The 15,627-nt window shown below is 39.7% G+C and overlaps 1 protein-coding gene across 1 annotated transcript in view; it reads right to left on the bottom strand.

The window, feature by feature from the left end:
* The window catches only part of MYBPC3 (myosin binding protein C3), a 156,483-nt gene that overhangs the window by 37,059 nt on the left and 103,797 nt on the right, over positions 1 to 15,627 (bottom strand). The window contains exons 24-27 of the mRNA XM_075927458.1: positions 15,193 to 15,381; positions 12,678 to 12,812; positions 10,309 to 10,476; positions 7,808 to 7,896 (exon numbers count right to left, since the gene is read on the bottom strand). Of these exons, the coding sequence (XP_075783573.1) occupies positions 7,808 to 7,896; positions 10,309 to 10,476; positions 12,678 to 12,812; positions 15,193 to 15,381 (581 nt within the window). The remainder of the gene's footprint in view (positions 1 to 7,807; positions 7,897 to 10,308; positions 10,477 to 12,677; positions 12,813 to 15,192; positions 15,382 to 15,627) is intronic.

The following is a 15,627-nucleotide window of genomic DNA, read 5'->3' as shown; positions in this document are numbered from 1 at the left end:
TAAAGCGCCGAAACAGAGGGCTTCTTGTTCAAGGGTTATTCCTCTCCCCACGAGGAATAAGCCCTCTTGCGGAAGAGCTGTTGTGCAAGAAGGCAGTGTGGATGGGCAACAGCAGTTTATTGCGCAAGAAATGCCCATCAGAGCTTTCTTGCGCAAGAGAGTGTTCACACTGCCATGGACGCTCTTGTGCAAAAGCACATAGCAGTGTGGACGTGCTCTTGTGCAAGACCTTTTGAGCAAGAACGCTTGCGCAAAACAGTTCTTGTGCAAGAAGCCTGACCTGTAGACATAGCCTTGCATTCACAGGTATGTGATGGGCAAGATCGTAGCTAAGGAATATCTTGAGTCCCCACTAATAGCACATAATATTCCTTCTAATACTTTGCCTAGTTAATTTTTGAATAAAATGTGCTAACCACCTGTTCATAACAGTATGTCCCACAAGTTGACAGTGTTCTACAAGAAAAGGCATGGTCTAAATCTTTCACATTTTACTTGGCTTTTGCCCTTCTCCAGTACTTTTCATCTAAGATTTTGAACATTAATTCAGCCTCATATTATCTTTCTAAGGTATGTGAACAGTGGAATTCCCATATTGTAGATGGGCAAGGCTGTGATTCTGTCATGAAGGCCCCAGAAGTCATGAATGCTGTGAGTTTGCTCAACGTCTGCGACTTTCACAGGTGTGGTGTCTTGGAAATTTTGTTTATTGCTCATGATCTGTCCTTGACTTTTGCTAGACATACAGATGAGTGAACAAAGGCTCATAGAGAATAAGTGATTTTTGTCAAGGTCAGAGATTGTCACAGGAATAGAACACAGTATTCTGACTTACAGCATGTCTATACTTACCAGAAGATGGCACTTTAGCGATCGATTCCTCTAGGGTTCAGCTTAGTGAGTATAGTAAGACCTGTTAAATCAACTGCCAACTGTTCTCTCGTTGACTCCGGTACTGTACCGGAACGAGAAGAATAAGTGAAGTTGACAGGAGAGTTTCTCCCATCAGTCCCCCCACATATTGGATGCAACTTGACCTAAGATACGTTGACTCCAGCTACGGTATGCATGTAGCTAGCATTGTTTGACATTGCCCCATACTCTAGCCGTACCCTTACAATGCCATGAGAGAGTGCTCCTCAATTCCTGATTGTGTCTTTTAGTCACAAAGGTTTAGCATTAATTCAGAGGCTTGTCGATGTATTTCAAATCTCCTTTTGCATTTTGAAGACTGAAGTCTCATCTGCTGAAGTGCCTCCTCTTTAGCAAGTACAAATCTAATAATTTTAGCCTACCTGAAGAAGCTAATCTCTTAATCTTTATTTTTATGTTCCTTTTGTTTTTTGTTTGTTTAAAAAAGGTGATAAAATTGGGTGCTGTAATTTAAATATGATTTAAATAAGTTTCTCCAAAGCTTTTATCTTAGTGAGAGTACAGTTAAGGTTGCAAATCAACATACATTAAAACTTTTACTTCCAACTTTATCAAGAATTTTCAGTTGAAATTTTCCACTGTCGTCTCATACCAAAAAATGTTTTGTAGAAAACTTCTTTGACTGTTGAGTATTATAACAGCAAAATTATATATTTTTTCAATTTAAAAATATTTTAAAGATTTAACAATAGCAATGTGGAGCCACTTTATCAGTAACTCAGAATTGTTTGCTCTGTAAAATGTCGTCATCTGTTTGTGGCTTTAGACAACAGTGAAAAAATATTTTAGCAAGAACAATGTTAAGCATTTAATTTCATGATAGTAGTGTTTACCATGTAGCTCACACATATAAGGCATAAATTCTGTATATTTCAGTTGCACACTGACATCTGAATTGATCCAGATTTTGACTTTCTGCTGCTCATTGAATAAATACACCCAAATGCATATACTACTCCTGACAGAATTCTGTGGGCGGGGGACAAGAAGGGGGCAGAATTCATAAATCTTGCATATATCTGTTTCTCCTATGCAGAAAAATGCAAAAGAAATTTGTGGGGGTGTGGGGAGGTGAGAGGAGAAGACACATGCCTGTTTCCTGGCAGCTGAGGTAGTACATCTATTCCAGTGTACCTAGAGCAGCCTCACAGATGCAAATCACTGCAGGGGGAGGGAGGCTGGGTGTGCATGCCTGTGAGAGAAACATTGATTACCATTCGAGGGCAGGAATGCCCACTAAGCAAGTTCCTCTCACTTGATACTGAGACTCATGAGATGCGGAGGAGATATGTTTTTCTGATATACACAAGGAAAACTTTGTCTCTGAGGCAGAACTGTAGCAGCCTGCATGGATGGCAGGTGAACATGCCCTTGTTGGGGGGGGCTAGCCACCATCCCTCACCCACTGCCTGAACTTCAGGGGGTAGCTGATTTAGTCTGTAGAGGATAAACTTAAATAACAACAAATGATCTGGTAGCACTTTCTAGACTAACAAAACATGTAGATGGTATCATAAAAAAAATCCAGTCATGTGAAGAAGTGGGCTATGCCCACGAAAGCTCATGATACCATCTACATGTTTTATTAGTCTATAAAGTGCTACCAGACCATTTGTTGTTTTTTAAGTTTATCCTATGCTTGAGGTCCTTCCCCTTCCCTCCATTGAAGTACAGAGCATGGCCGCAGCCTCACCTCTACACCCCATGCCTGTAGCCCCAGATCTGGGCAGGTGGCATGGCTGGATCACTGGACAAGTAGCACAGCCCCAGTGCTAACAGGATCTCAGCCTGGGTGTCTTGTGCTCACCGCGGCCCCCAGCCTTCTTACTCCAGGCTGGGCCATGAGATAACAGCAAGCAGGAGGTGGCTTGGGCATGGAGTGTACTCTGTTTGGGGAGACAGAGTCTTTCCCTGCCCATGATACCTGTCACCTCTACCTGCATAGTAACATGTCTAACATCTTGGGAATAAAAAAAAATAAATATTAGTATCTGTTTACTGAAAATTGTTTTTAAATTAAAGAAAATAGCTTTAAAAAACCCCAACCCTGACATGTTGCTGTTGATGGCTAGCTGATCTCATTCTTTGAGGCAGAAATGTAGCAGCCTGCCTGCATAGTAACATTAGTGTTACTATTGTTAGGATTGTTCCCATTTTCAGTCAGTCTCACAGGAACGTAAAAGTTTTAAGGCCTCCTACATTGCCAGAGTGATGTCGTCGTCATCATCATCAACAACAACCATGGGCTCAACACCCATTGTCCGATGCCGCCCTTACTATTTCCTTCCATCTTTCCCTGTCCACTGTGGAGTGGCTTAGTTTCTGAGGACTAGCTCAGCACCAATCTACTATATCATCTACCCATTCTCTGTGGGGTCTGCCTCTCCTGTTCAGACCATCCATTATGCCGAATACCAAGATCTTAACTTTTCACTTGTTCATTCTGCAGATATGCCCAAATAGCTGTAACTTCCATTGTATAACCTTCTGCAGTAGGGTCTCTTTCAGCTATATCTTCCTATGTTATTCCTCGTTGATGACTTTCTGCATCCATCCTATTCTCTTTCTGTAACAACTCCTCTCAAACGCCAGTGTTCTTCTCTTTGAATCTTTCGTTATCACCTATGTCTCACATCCATACAACATGCTGCTAAATACACACGTTTTCAAGACACTCAGCTTTGTTCCTAAGCTAATTGCTTTACTTTTCCAGGATGTAAAGCCTTATAAATGACAGTAAGAGAATCATCTAGGAGAAGTTATGTTTTTTTTCTCATTTTTTCCTATGCCGAAGTGTCTCAATGGGGTTAGATTTTTACTTACCTATTAAAAAAAAAAAAAGACTTGAGGGCAAATAAAACATTTGTCAAGCAGTCAATAAAATGTCAAGATAGAACCAAGCACTTCCCAAAGTACCCAGACAGGTCCAGGACAATGATTAGCAAAACTGTATGACTTTCACGTGTGAAAGTCAGACAATTTAAAATGACATTCTTTTTTTTTCCCCCTGTTTGATGTTCTGTAATCAGGAGCGGCCTGAGGCCAGCTGCGGCAGCTGGCACCTTAAGAAGAAGGCGTGATCAGCGCCCCTGCCTGCACAGCCATTAATGGCTGTGATGTCATCATTGGACGCCCAGGCCTGCAGCGCTCTAGGCAACTGCCTAGTTTGCCTAGGTTCACGGGCCGCCCCTGTCTGTAATATAATTTAAGTGAAAATCCAGAATTATAACTGGAATGCATTGGTATTGATTACCAAGAGTTTGTAACTTAACTTTCATGTGTTTAGGAAATACTGAATAGTTTTGACTTTTTTTGTATTGTAGTTTAGATAACTTACCAAACAATTGAAATTAGTGTGATTATAGTGCGTTATTTTTACAAATGAAATTTGCAGAATTTTTAATTTTTTGGCACAAAATCCTCCCAGAGTAATATACATCTCTCTGCGTAATCTGAAACTACAAGCCATACCCCATGCATACTTTATTTTACATAGATTCTGCTCATCTGTACAAATAGTCCTCATACTTCCCATTCACTCCCAAATTATATACATATTCTCTCCTTACTGTAATATTTTACATATCTGTATCCCTGTCTGATTTCAAAATGCTTTCCAAACCTAACTTCATTTTCTTTAGTTTCTTAATCAGGAGAATGAGAAACATCAAATTATTTGTCCAAGGGCACACAGAATGTCTGTCAGAACCAGAAATCGAATTTGGAAGTCCTAATTGCCAGTCCTGTGCCTCAGTCAGAAGACCATCCTTCTTTCTGTACACTCACGCTGACATAAATCCACACATATAAATATGAAATTACTGTGGGTGCTTATACAATTGCAGCAAATGCAAACACAGATAATCACTAAGTTGTTTAACTGGTCAGCTAATTATCTCTCACTATATATACAAAAGTTTTTCCTTCTAGGTGACAGAATGATACCATCACGCTCTCAAGGCTGAGAAAGCTTGCCAGAATGAGGGGGGTTGGCGAGCATAGTGACCAGTGGGCATAGCCCCCTACTAATTTTTTAATTTAAGTGCATGCACACAGTAATATGCAGTTGTACACATCCAGTCTTGAAAATCTGCCACACAATGTTTCATACTTTGACTACATGCCCAACAAAGCACAGACATTCATATCCTCCCAGCACATACAAATACATCATGAACACCTCTCTCTGCAGTCTTATTTGCATATGGATGCATAAATGCACACTGTTTCTGAGTATCCTAGCCAAATTGTATACATAGATTCCTTGAAAGCCTGTGCGCTCAAAGGCCACCATATTCTTCCTTTACACTATTTTCAAGGGGTATGCAAGAGGAGGATTAACTTGTACCCTTTCCAGTGTTGTTGTTCTCCCCTCCCCAGCAAAAGCGAAGCAGGGAAGAAAGAGTCACAGTTCTTACCAAATGCTTCTGAGGTAGCACAGATAAGAACATAAGAATGTCCACACTGGGTCAGACCAAAGGTCTATCTAACTCAGTATCCTGTTTGCCGACAGTGGCCAATGCCAGATGCCCCAGAGGGAGGGAACACATCAGGTAATCATGTGATTCCTCTTCTGTCACCTATTTCCAGACAAACAGAGGCTAGGGATACCTTTTCTACCTGTCCTCTCTAATAGCTAATAACCTCCATGGATCTATCTAACTCTTTTTTGAACTCTGTTAAAGTCCTAGTCTTAACAACATCCTTTGGCAAGGAGTTCCACAGGTTGACTGTGTTCTGAGTGAAGAAAAACTTCCTTTTGTTTGTTTTACATCTGCTGCCTATTAATTTCATTTTGTGATCCCTAGTTCTCATATTGTGGGGATAATTAATAAATAACTTTTCCTTATTCACTTTTTCCACACTAGTTATGATTTTTAGACCTCTATCATATCCCCCACTTAATGTCCTTTTTTTCGAATCTGAAAAGTCCAAGTCCAAGTCTTTTAAATCTTTTTTCATATGGGACCCGTTCCAAGCCTCTACTAATTTTTGTTGCCCTTTTTTGAACCTTTTCCAATGCCATATGTAAATGAAGCCTCATATTCAGGGCTGAGCATAAAGACTTGGCTTGTCCCTCAATTGATTATCTTTATACCAGTGTGAACAATGAGAATTATTTGTATGAAATAAATTTTTGATTATTGAAATTTCTTTAAATTCTTTTCTTTTTTTAATATTTATCTGAACATGATTTTTTTCTTCAATATTTTTGTTCTAAATTTAATTAAGAGTATTGTATATTGTGTATACAACTGGAGCATGTAAATAAAGCTATCGGTAAAGTGAATTAAGCATTTACAGTACCCTCTTCCCATTTTTAGTTGCTTGTCACTTTCCAAAAGTTTTTGTGTTTGCATTGAGAATTTGATTTAAAATGGTACATTTGTTTTTTAGTAGGAGGAAAGAAGGAAACAATAGTCTTATCCCATATTTAATATTTTAGCAGCAGGGGATAGAAATGTGAAGCTTGGCAAGCAAGTCTTTAGGGAAGTGTGGTATTTTAATTTGATTAGGCCAGGTTATTCATATATTTTTATTTAAATAATATAAAGATTCCTAGGCAAAACTCTGGGTGCTGTCTAGTGCTCTGGCACGTGATTAATACTACCTAAAAGTATTATATAAGGAATTAAAGATCTTATGCCATTTTTTCTGATAAAGGATGTAGTGCATGTGTGTGACATTTGGATTGTAGTAAACGCCATCAAAATGAGGACATTAAGGCAGTGCTGCCTTATTATATAATATCTTCAAATATGCATTCACAACTTTAACTCTATTGCCTGGCATTGTAGTACATCTTTAATTGCATGAACATAAGGTGATATCTTGTCTTATTCATTGTGCAGATGGTATAATGTATTGTGAATGACTCAGGGCAGGAACACTCGGTTTTAAATACCATCAGAACAAAAACGAACAAGAAGCACATACATAAAATTATTTGTGAGCAACTAAAAATCCTTTGTATTGAAATATATTTAAACATAATTGAATTTGAACTACTGTATATATTTTAAAATGCAGAAAGCCAGACCTGGCTCATTGTTCAGGATCATTGTTATTTTGATTCTCTCTATTGACTCATTGTATTCCTCCTCACTATTCATTGTTTGCTATCTGATCTATGCACAGAGGGCAAAATTCTGTACAATTACACTGATGTAAATTGAGAATATATCTATTCATTCCAGTGGATGTACTCCAGATTTATACTACTGTAAACCAGTCAGAGCAGTTGCACAATCTGGCCCATGTGTCCCAATGAGTCGAGGAGGAGTTATTCATTCCAGTCCCATAAACCATGCCCCTTCTTGCCACTGCCTGCTCTCTTACTCCACGGTACCTTGTCCCCCAAGGGATGAGGCTTAAGAGGTTATTGAGCAGTCCTGGTGTGGCATAGCAGCAGTGGTCAGGCCCCCTTGCATTCTCTGGTATCCTTGAGGGATAGGGTGCCATGGAGGGGAGGGGGAATAGTGTCGGGAAGGGGTGGAACTTGGAGGACAGGAATGGACAGCTCCTCCCCTGCAACCCAGTGTGACTCCTGGTCCATATTGCACAACTGTTCTATATGGGAATGGTCCCCAGCCATGATTTTGAGACCCCTGATTGTAAATATACAATACATAAACCTTTGTTTATAAATGAACTAAATTTGGCCTTGTGTGAGGACTGACCTAACTTGCTCTATCTTTGCTTTATTATTGTAAACTATCCAACTATATAGGGCCACTATCACATTTGACTCTATGTTGAAGGTCACGTGAGCCCATCATTTATAGAAACTAGTGACCTGCCAGCAGGGGACTTTGGGAAAGGAAAAACTATTCTGCTAGATAAGTAATTAAAGAAAATCACATCAAAATCATACCTGAAAGGGAATCACAATGTTGATTGTCTCTCCTACTTTCTTCACCAAAGTCTGCCGTAGATTGCGTGGCAGCCAGATTTTGGGACGTTCTGTTGATAAAGACAGATATCATGTTTAGTTTATTTGAAATATTCAGGAAAAACATGAAAAGAGACATAATTTATATCTAACAGTGGGAATCAATACAGAGTGGTTTTAAGCATGAGAAAATCAGATTGCAGGCTGTTAATACCATTGGGGAAACATATTCTCCAATAGCAGCAAATCTTGCCCTTGTTTCTATAACGCTGCAGGCTCAATTTCTAGCAGGATTAGTGCAATTTCTGCATGGAGCAGGGCATGGGCATACTTAGTTGAGAGGCAAGGAGAATGCTGCTGTACTGTTTCTCCTAACACACCACCATGTGGAGATAGGTCAAGACTTGTGTATCACTGTGGTGGAGTGGTTCAACAACACCTTTGTGACCAGCAGGGTAAGAAGCTGCATAAGGAAGTAATCTGTGGTAGCGTATTTTTCCTTTAGTCTTATTGTAAAGTATATTCTGTCTTTTCAAATCCTTGCTCATTTGAGTTTTTCTTCATATTCTGTCTCACCTTTTCTCCATCCCTCATCCATACCAATTATCTATAGAATTAATTTGTAAGTATGGATTTGGAGAACTTGTTCTCATTATCTGGTTTTGGGATGTTCTTTAGCTCTACTTCATTACACTTGGTCATTTTATTGTTAGTGGGACTCTGGTAAGTATCTTGTGTGATTCAGGAATGAGGAATCTGTAGTTAATAGCTTTTAATATCTTTTGGACAGTAGTCAAATGAATTAGAACTTATTGCTCTTGAGTGGTGGATAGGATGGTAATTAACAAAGTAGGACATGCAAGTGCAGATAGCAGCTTTTATCCAGAGAGTCTGTGGCCTCCGTTTGCAGGAGTATGACTATTTGGTATTAATATACTGTACTAGAATATTATTTCCAGAATACACGTACTTGTTAAATAAATAAATAAATAAAGTGTTACTAATGCAGACTTTGAGACAATCATTTCAGGAAACAGAATGCAAACATTTTAAAAACTGAAATATGAATAAAAATATACTATGATCCAGATCTTGTTACCTCTTTTCCATGTTTCCAGAACCAGGAAATTCATGGTTTAGAACTAACTTGAAAGAGCTGTCTAGTGTTAAAATATAGGCAGTTATACTGAAACAAGAGAATGCTTGTGCTCTGTTCTTGCTCTAATAAAAGTATTTGCCTTACTGTGATGGGGATGCCGGGGTGCCCTGCATGCCAGCCGCGCCGTCCCCGGCGTTCTGGGGAGAAGCGGCAGTTCTGGCTCAGACCCGGCACTACCGCGCATGCTCCGTGGCAGCTGGCAACTGGCGGGAGGACACTCTGCCGCCCCACCCACCAAGCATGCCACCGCCAGTGGCGCTCCGAGCCAGCGCCGGACACGCGAACATGCTGGCGGTCGGGGACGCCAGCTGACACCAGCACGCTAAGGAGCCAGAAGGAGGAGGGGCCAAGAGTGGCGGCACAGCCCTCCCAATGTCGGCCACGTCATTGGCAGGACGCTTAAAAGAAGCGCCCCTGCCACAGGAAAGTGATCGCGAGATGGAGCAGTGCGAGGCGACCTTGAGAGGAGGAAGAAGGTAGGAAGCGGCCCAGGGCACTGCTTCGGATGCCCGTGAGTTGGTGCGTTATGGGTCTCAACCCCACCAACCGGACCAGTGAATCAAATCCTGGTCCTTAGGGCCCTAGGCCAGGGCTCAGAGAGGGGGTGGGACCGAGCCCCCCTACCTTCCCCAGCCACCGGCTGGCCGAGAAGGCCTTTGACGCATTGGAGCATTGCGAGAGACTCCCGCCGGCTTAGATTCATCCACGGATTAGTATCCTCACAGTCAGTGAAGACACTGGGGCATGCCCGGGAGGACATTGGGACAGCGGGTAGAGAAAGGACCTCCCCAAGAGGGCCCCCCCACTCGGTTGCACTTACCAATCCCAGAGTTTCGTCTCCATTGAGAGAAATAAGCTTTCAAGCTACACAGATCTCTTACTCAGGTCTGGGGAAATGACTGTGTCACAGCTAAATACAAGGACAGCAGATAGTATAGCTTAAGTAGTTGCTCATATTCAAAGAAATCATTCAAGGTAGATTATCACAGCTGTAGTAATAGAACAAAAAGGGGGTTTAGTGGATTACAGATTGTTGTAATAAGCCATGAATCTGCACATTCTATCTTTTCAACATTGTATTTAGCTGTGATTCTCTGAGTATGTTTCCCAGACCTAAGGAAGAGCTTTGTGTAGCTGAGAGGCTTATCTCTCTGACAAACAGAGGTTGGTTGAATAAAAGATATTATCTTACCCACCTTGTCTCTCTAACATCTTGGAACTGACATGGCTACAACAACACTGCAAAGTTTCCATTAAAGGACATTTTAAAAATTGTCCTGACAGAAATAAATGATACTTTTTCTTGTTCACTCCAGATACTCACGCAAGATCTCTTGGATGGTAACAGGCTCTTTGGTTAGTGCTGGTTCACTCTCACCAGCCAGGTTTATAGCTCTGACACGGAAGTATAGTTTGTCCCCAGTGACCAGATCTTTAATTAATGCAGATGTTCGCTCAGTTAGGCCCTGAAGAGCTGGAACCCAATCTGTAGCTGCAAGCAAAGGATTTCTGTTTTAAAATAGTACAAACTTTCTAAACTAAAGTCCCTTCTAATTTCTTTAAGAGTAGAGTATGTCTTCAGGAGGTTTAGTGATGACTGTTGAGGATTTTCTTTGCAACTGATACCATGAAGGTGAAAGGGAGTGGCTCTAAGAGGGAGGTTGTGAGGTTAATTCTTTTCTGAAATACAGATATTCCCTGAACTATGTGTATGGTATCCAGAGACTATTGTGACAAACATGCTTCTAAAAACAACAGTGAAAATAATGGACTTTATCACCTCATTTTTTTTAATTTTTAAAAGAGCTGGTAGTAGTGGAACAGAATTCTTCTGTAGTAATGGTAACAGCATAGATGTCATGATGCTGATAGCACTGTTGTCATTAGAGGTGTAAGATACTCGACTAGTCAACTATCCCATAAGCAGAAGTTTATTGGATAGTTGACTAGTTATGCGACTAGTCGCTTCCCCCCTCCTTGCTGCCTCTATCAGAGAGAGGCAGCAAGGTGGGGGGGAAGGGTAGTTGGTGCTGGGGGGAGCTGGCTTAAAAGCTGGATTTCCCCAGCACCATCTCTGCAGGGGCAGGGGATATAGAGGCACAGCGGAAACTGTGATTCTGGTGCGATTCTGCTTTTGAAATGTATAAGAGCCCCATGGGCCCATTTTGAGAGAGCTGCTGAAGGGCCACTCTGGTTTGTTTACTTAATGGCTCCATAGCCACGGAGCCTCACGGCTCCCATTAGCTGCAGTTCATTGTTCGCAGCCAAGAAAATTCAAGGGAAGCAGTGAAGGCTGTGGAGCTGAGCTGTTAAGTAAACAAATCAGAGCGGCCTGGTAACACTGCCACAGACATTTGGATCTAAGAAGACTAGGATAACGGTGGTATTTGGTTTACTCTAGAACCACTACAGTGGCAAAGCTGTTGCACTGCAGCAACACCACTGTAGTGCTGTAGTGCAAATTAGGGCTGTCAATCAAATACATAATCATGATTAATTGCACAATTAAACTAATAGAATACCATTTATTTAAATATTTTCAGTGTTTTTTACATTTTTAAATATTTTTTTTTTCAATTACAACACAATACAAAGTGTACAGTGCTCACTTTGGGTTTTTTTTGGTTGCAAATATTCACACTGTAAAAAAATAAAATAGTATTTTTCAATTCACCTATTACAAGTACTGTAGTACAATCTCTTTACCATGAAAATTGAACTTCCAAATGAAGAATTATGTATAAAAAGTAATTGCATTAAAAATAAATTGTAAAATTTCAGAGTCTGCCAGTCCATTCAGGCTCTTTCTTCTTGTTCAACTGATTTCTCAGACAAATACATTTGTTTTCATTTGTAACAAAAATACCTACATTTGTAAGTTGCACTTTTGTGATAAACACATTGCACTACAATATTGTATGAGGTGAATTGAAAAACACTATTTCTTGGTTTATGTTTTTACATGCAAATATTTGTAATTAAAAATAATATAAAGTGAACATGGTACACTTTGTATTATATGTTGTAATAGAAATCAATATATTTGAAAATGTAGAAAAGAGGGGGGAAGGGTAAGTCAACCTAAGTATGGTGCTGTGGGTGCAACATTTTTCACAGCCATGAGCAATAGAGTGAAGTCAATCTAAGTTTTAGTGTAGATCAGGCCTTGTGGTGATAGGGTAATTATTATTAATGTATTTGAATTACTGTAGCATCTATGAGCCCTAGTCAAGGACTAGGGCCCCATTATGCCAACTGCTGTACAGACATAAAACAAAAAAATTGCTGATATGTTATCTGTAGAAATGATGAGTTCTTTGACTTAGATTGGATACTGAAGAAATGCTCAGATAATGAATGCAGTGATGTACTGAGGCTTTTGGCAATATTGTGGCTACATGTAAGTATTGTTTGTGATCATTATTGTGAAGACAGTGGTGTGACAACATTATGGTTGATAAGATTATATCATGGGGGCACTATGATAATGTTGTAGTAAATGTGGCAATACTTGATGACTACATTAAGTAGGATCATGTCCATCACTGTTAGTAGTAAGCTTTAATTTAATTATGCTGGTTTTACTTGTTTGTAGCAATGCTGTTTGCATAACTCTAGTATCTATGGTGATATTTCATTTATGTTCTGATGAGATTGATTGATACTGAGGTACTAGGTACTAGGCTTACTCACATCCTTCTTTACAGTATTCCACCTTGTAGCCATCTAGTCCCCCCGCTCCAATCCTCTCAGGGGGTCTCCACTTCAGGGTTATAGTGCTGTCAGAGATGTCTTCCACTGCAAAGTGGGTTGGTTCACTTGGTGGTGCTAAAAGAAAATAAGTAGAAAATAAAATCCTGGGATATAGGATTATATGTGAGAGAACATGGTAGAGGTACAGGGAGGAATTCTCTTACTAAGGGAATGCAAAATTATATAGAATCGTATCAACCTCTTGCTCTAAAATGTAACTTCTGTCACTCCAGTTGATGGAAGAGTCAATGACTAAAATCAGGACAGGGGGAATACAATATACTATAACATGCAAGGTCTAGCTAGATAACAGTAGCTGTGCACAAGTTCCTTTATGGATTAAAGCTGATGAAAAAACTAGAGCTCTGGAGAAATGAATCAGATTTTCAACTGAGGGTAGCAACAGAATGGGAAAAACCAATATTGGTACAGTTTTTATACTGAACTTATGATTTGACTATTACCAGACAAAATTCATATGGATATGGCCAAATTCATAAATGGCATAAATTAGTGTAACAGTTTACTTTAGTGGGGTATGTTGATTTATTGCAGTATTGAAAATGGTCCATAGTGTCCATATTTATTTACAGGTGCCACTAAATCTGATCTGTGCAATAAAAATAGAAACATATAAGAAATTTTTTTTTGGTGTCAATGGGTTTCACTTCTGCCTCATTTATCAGCAGGCCCACTCAGAATAGGGGCTTCTTGCCCTGTGAGTCTTCTGCACTTCACCTGTCAGCAAGAACAGCAGTTAAATACAGACTTAGTGTTTCATCTTATCTTTGGGTGTGCTTATTTTCTACTAGTTTGGAAAAAAACAAAGAAAACTCTTGTTGAAGAAGTTCTGAGATCTGAACAAGCCTCTTGAAAACAAAACTTGCTTAAAGTCACATACAGCATAGCTGAAACACTGCATTGAGAATTTTTCCATCTGTTGTACTGGTCTGATCCTTGCTTCATCCAGATAGAAATTTAAGTAGGGTATCCCCAGGTCACAGGCCCTCAGGACTCATTTGAAGGTTGGAAATGGAGAATTGTGCATTTCTAGCATTTTATATCCCTTGTGAAAAAATTACTATTGGGAGTAATTAATTTTATAAAAAGACTGCAGAAAACCTAATACATATGAGAAGATATAAACTATGTACCAAAGTATTCATACAGTGTTTCTTTCTCATACCACATAAGTTAGATGATATAGCAGAACACATTTCAAATTATTTTTCCCATGCCAAGTATGCGTATATCATAAACTGCACAGCTCTGCATTTTAAAATACATTTTAAATATTAAATTAAATATATTAATTATACTATAAACTCAGGACAATTTAATACACTGTTTAATAGATGTAGATTATATCAACATTTTAGTTTATGGTGCTATTAAAAATAAGATTTTAACCAGTACCTTACTATAGCTGCATTACATTAACAGCCTTAATTTTCAAAATTATACAAAGATTGAGCACCATACACAGGAGGAAAAGGTAGCACATGTGACCATACCATACATACTGCAAACCCAAATATTCTTCTCTGAAGCAGTGGTTTCAGGCTTTATCCCTAATCTAGTAAATCTCTGCCTGTTCCATGAAAACTTTGGACTTTTTTGTTCAGTAGCTCCTCTTGGTAATTCTTGTAGCTTCCCTTCTATCTCTGTAGTCCAACTGTTGCGTGATTGAAGCCCAGAGTTAACAGACCCCTCTTGCAGCTCATCCTTCCCTCCTGCCCCCTTGAAATTGTCTTTTGCTTTCATGTTGCCTCCTTCGGAAGACCCATGCCCCTGGCTACTGTCTGCAGAATGTGCCATTTTAGTCATTTCAGACACCAGCTATTGGTATTTATGTTACCGCACTTTATAAAACCCTTGGATGGCTGGCTTCCTAGATACAGACTCTTACAGGTAGCTCCCCGCTCAGGGACTGCTGGAGATACTGCAGCATGTACTGCTAGGTTGAGAGGAATTATTTATAGAAAATAATTCCTCAGATATTTTCTTAATCAACTAGCCTTGTAGCTCTGGAGTGGGCTAGGATTAAAAGAGGTGGGATACCATGGTATTTGCATCCATAAGGGAATAGGGAAGCTGAGAGGGACGGTGAAAACACTTTTAATTATTTCTCTCTCATCTTCAGACCTAGCCTTGATTTTCACACTTCTAATTATAACAGCTAGAAATTCATCAGCAATTTCATGACACTGGAGTCTTAGTGCTCCCAGGGAAGGATATGGGAGAAAGAGAAGAGGAAAATGACAAAGAGAAAAGGTTTGGCCAGAAGAAGAGCTCTGTGTAAACTTGAAAATACCTCTCTCCAATAGAAGTTGGCCCAATAAAAGATATGGAATGAAGAATAATATCAAATTTTTAGTTAGCTGTCTCAAAAAAGTAAACTTTCTTTTTAGAAAGGGTGGAGTGAGAAAATGAGAATTTATATGATGAAACTCACCAATTGGCATAAAGGGCTGTGAGGCAGGGCTAGGCCGGGACATGCCAATGGAATTCACAGCATAAATCCGCATCTCATAAACAACACCTTCAATCATTCTCTTGGCTTCATATGACAACTCCTTTAAAAGGTCAAAGTTCAGCCTCATCCACCGGTAGCTCTTCTTCTTCTTCCTCTCTAAGATGTAGCCTATGAATGAAAACAAATTTCTGTGATGTACAAGAATTAGAAGTGATTGAGACAGCACAATTTTCTAAAGCACAAGAAAAAGGAAAACCATCTTATTCTGAGAGCACGGAGGGGTCCACTTGAGACCTAATACTGCTGTGTTTGCACTTCAGAGGTTCCTCAGTTATCTGCTCCAGTTGGGGAGTTATATGAGGTACAATACTATCTGCCTCCTGTGCTCCAGAATCTTGCTGAGTCCAGTAGTAG

Source organism: Pelodiscus sinensis, chromosome 4 (assembly GCF_049634645.1).
Source record: "Pelodiscus sinensis isolate JC-2024 chromosome 4, ASM4963464v1, whole genome shotgun sequence".
Classification (NCBI taxonomy): domain Eukaryota; kingdom Metazoa; phylum Chordata; order Testudines; family Trionychidae; genus Pelodiscus; species Pelodiscus sinensis.
The sequence above is the reverse complement of the archived record's forward strand: the minus strand, read 5'-3'. Positions and strand labels throughout refer to the sequence as shown.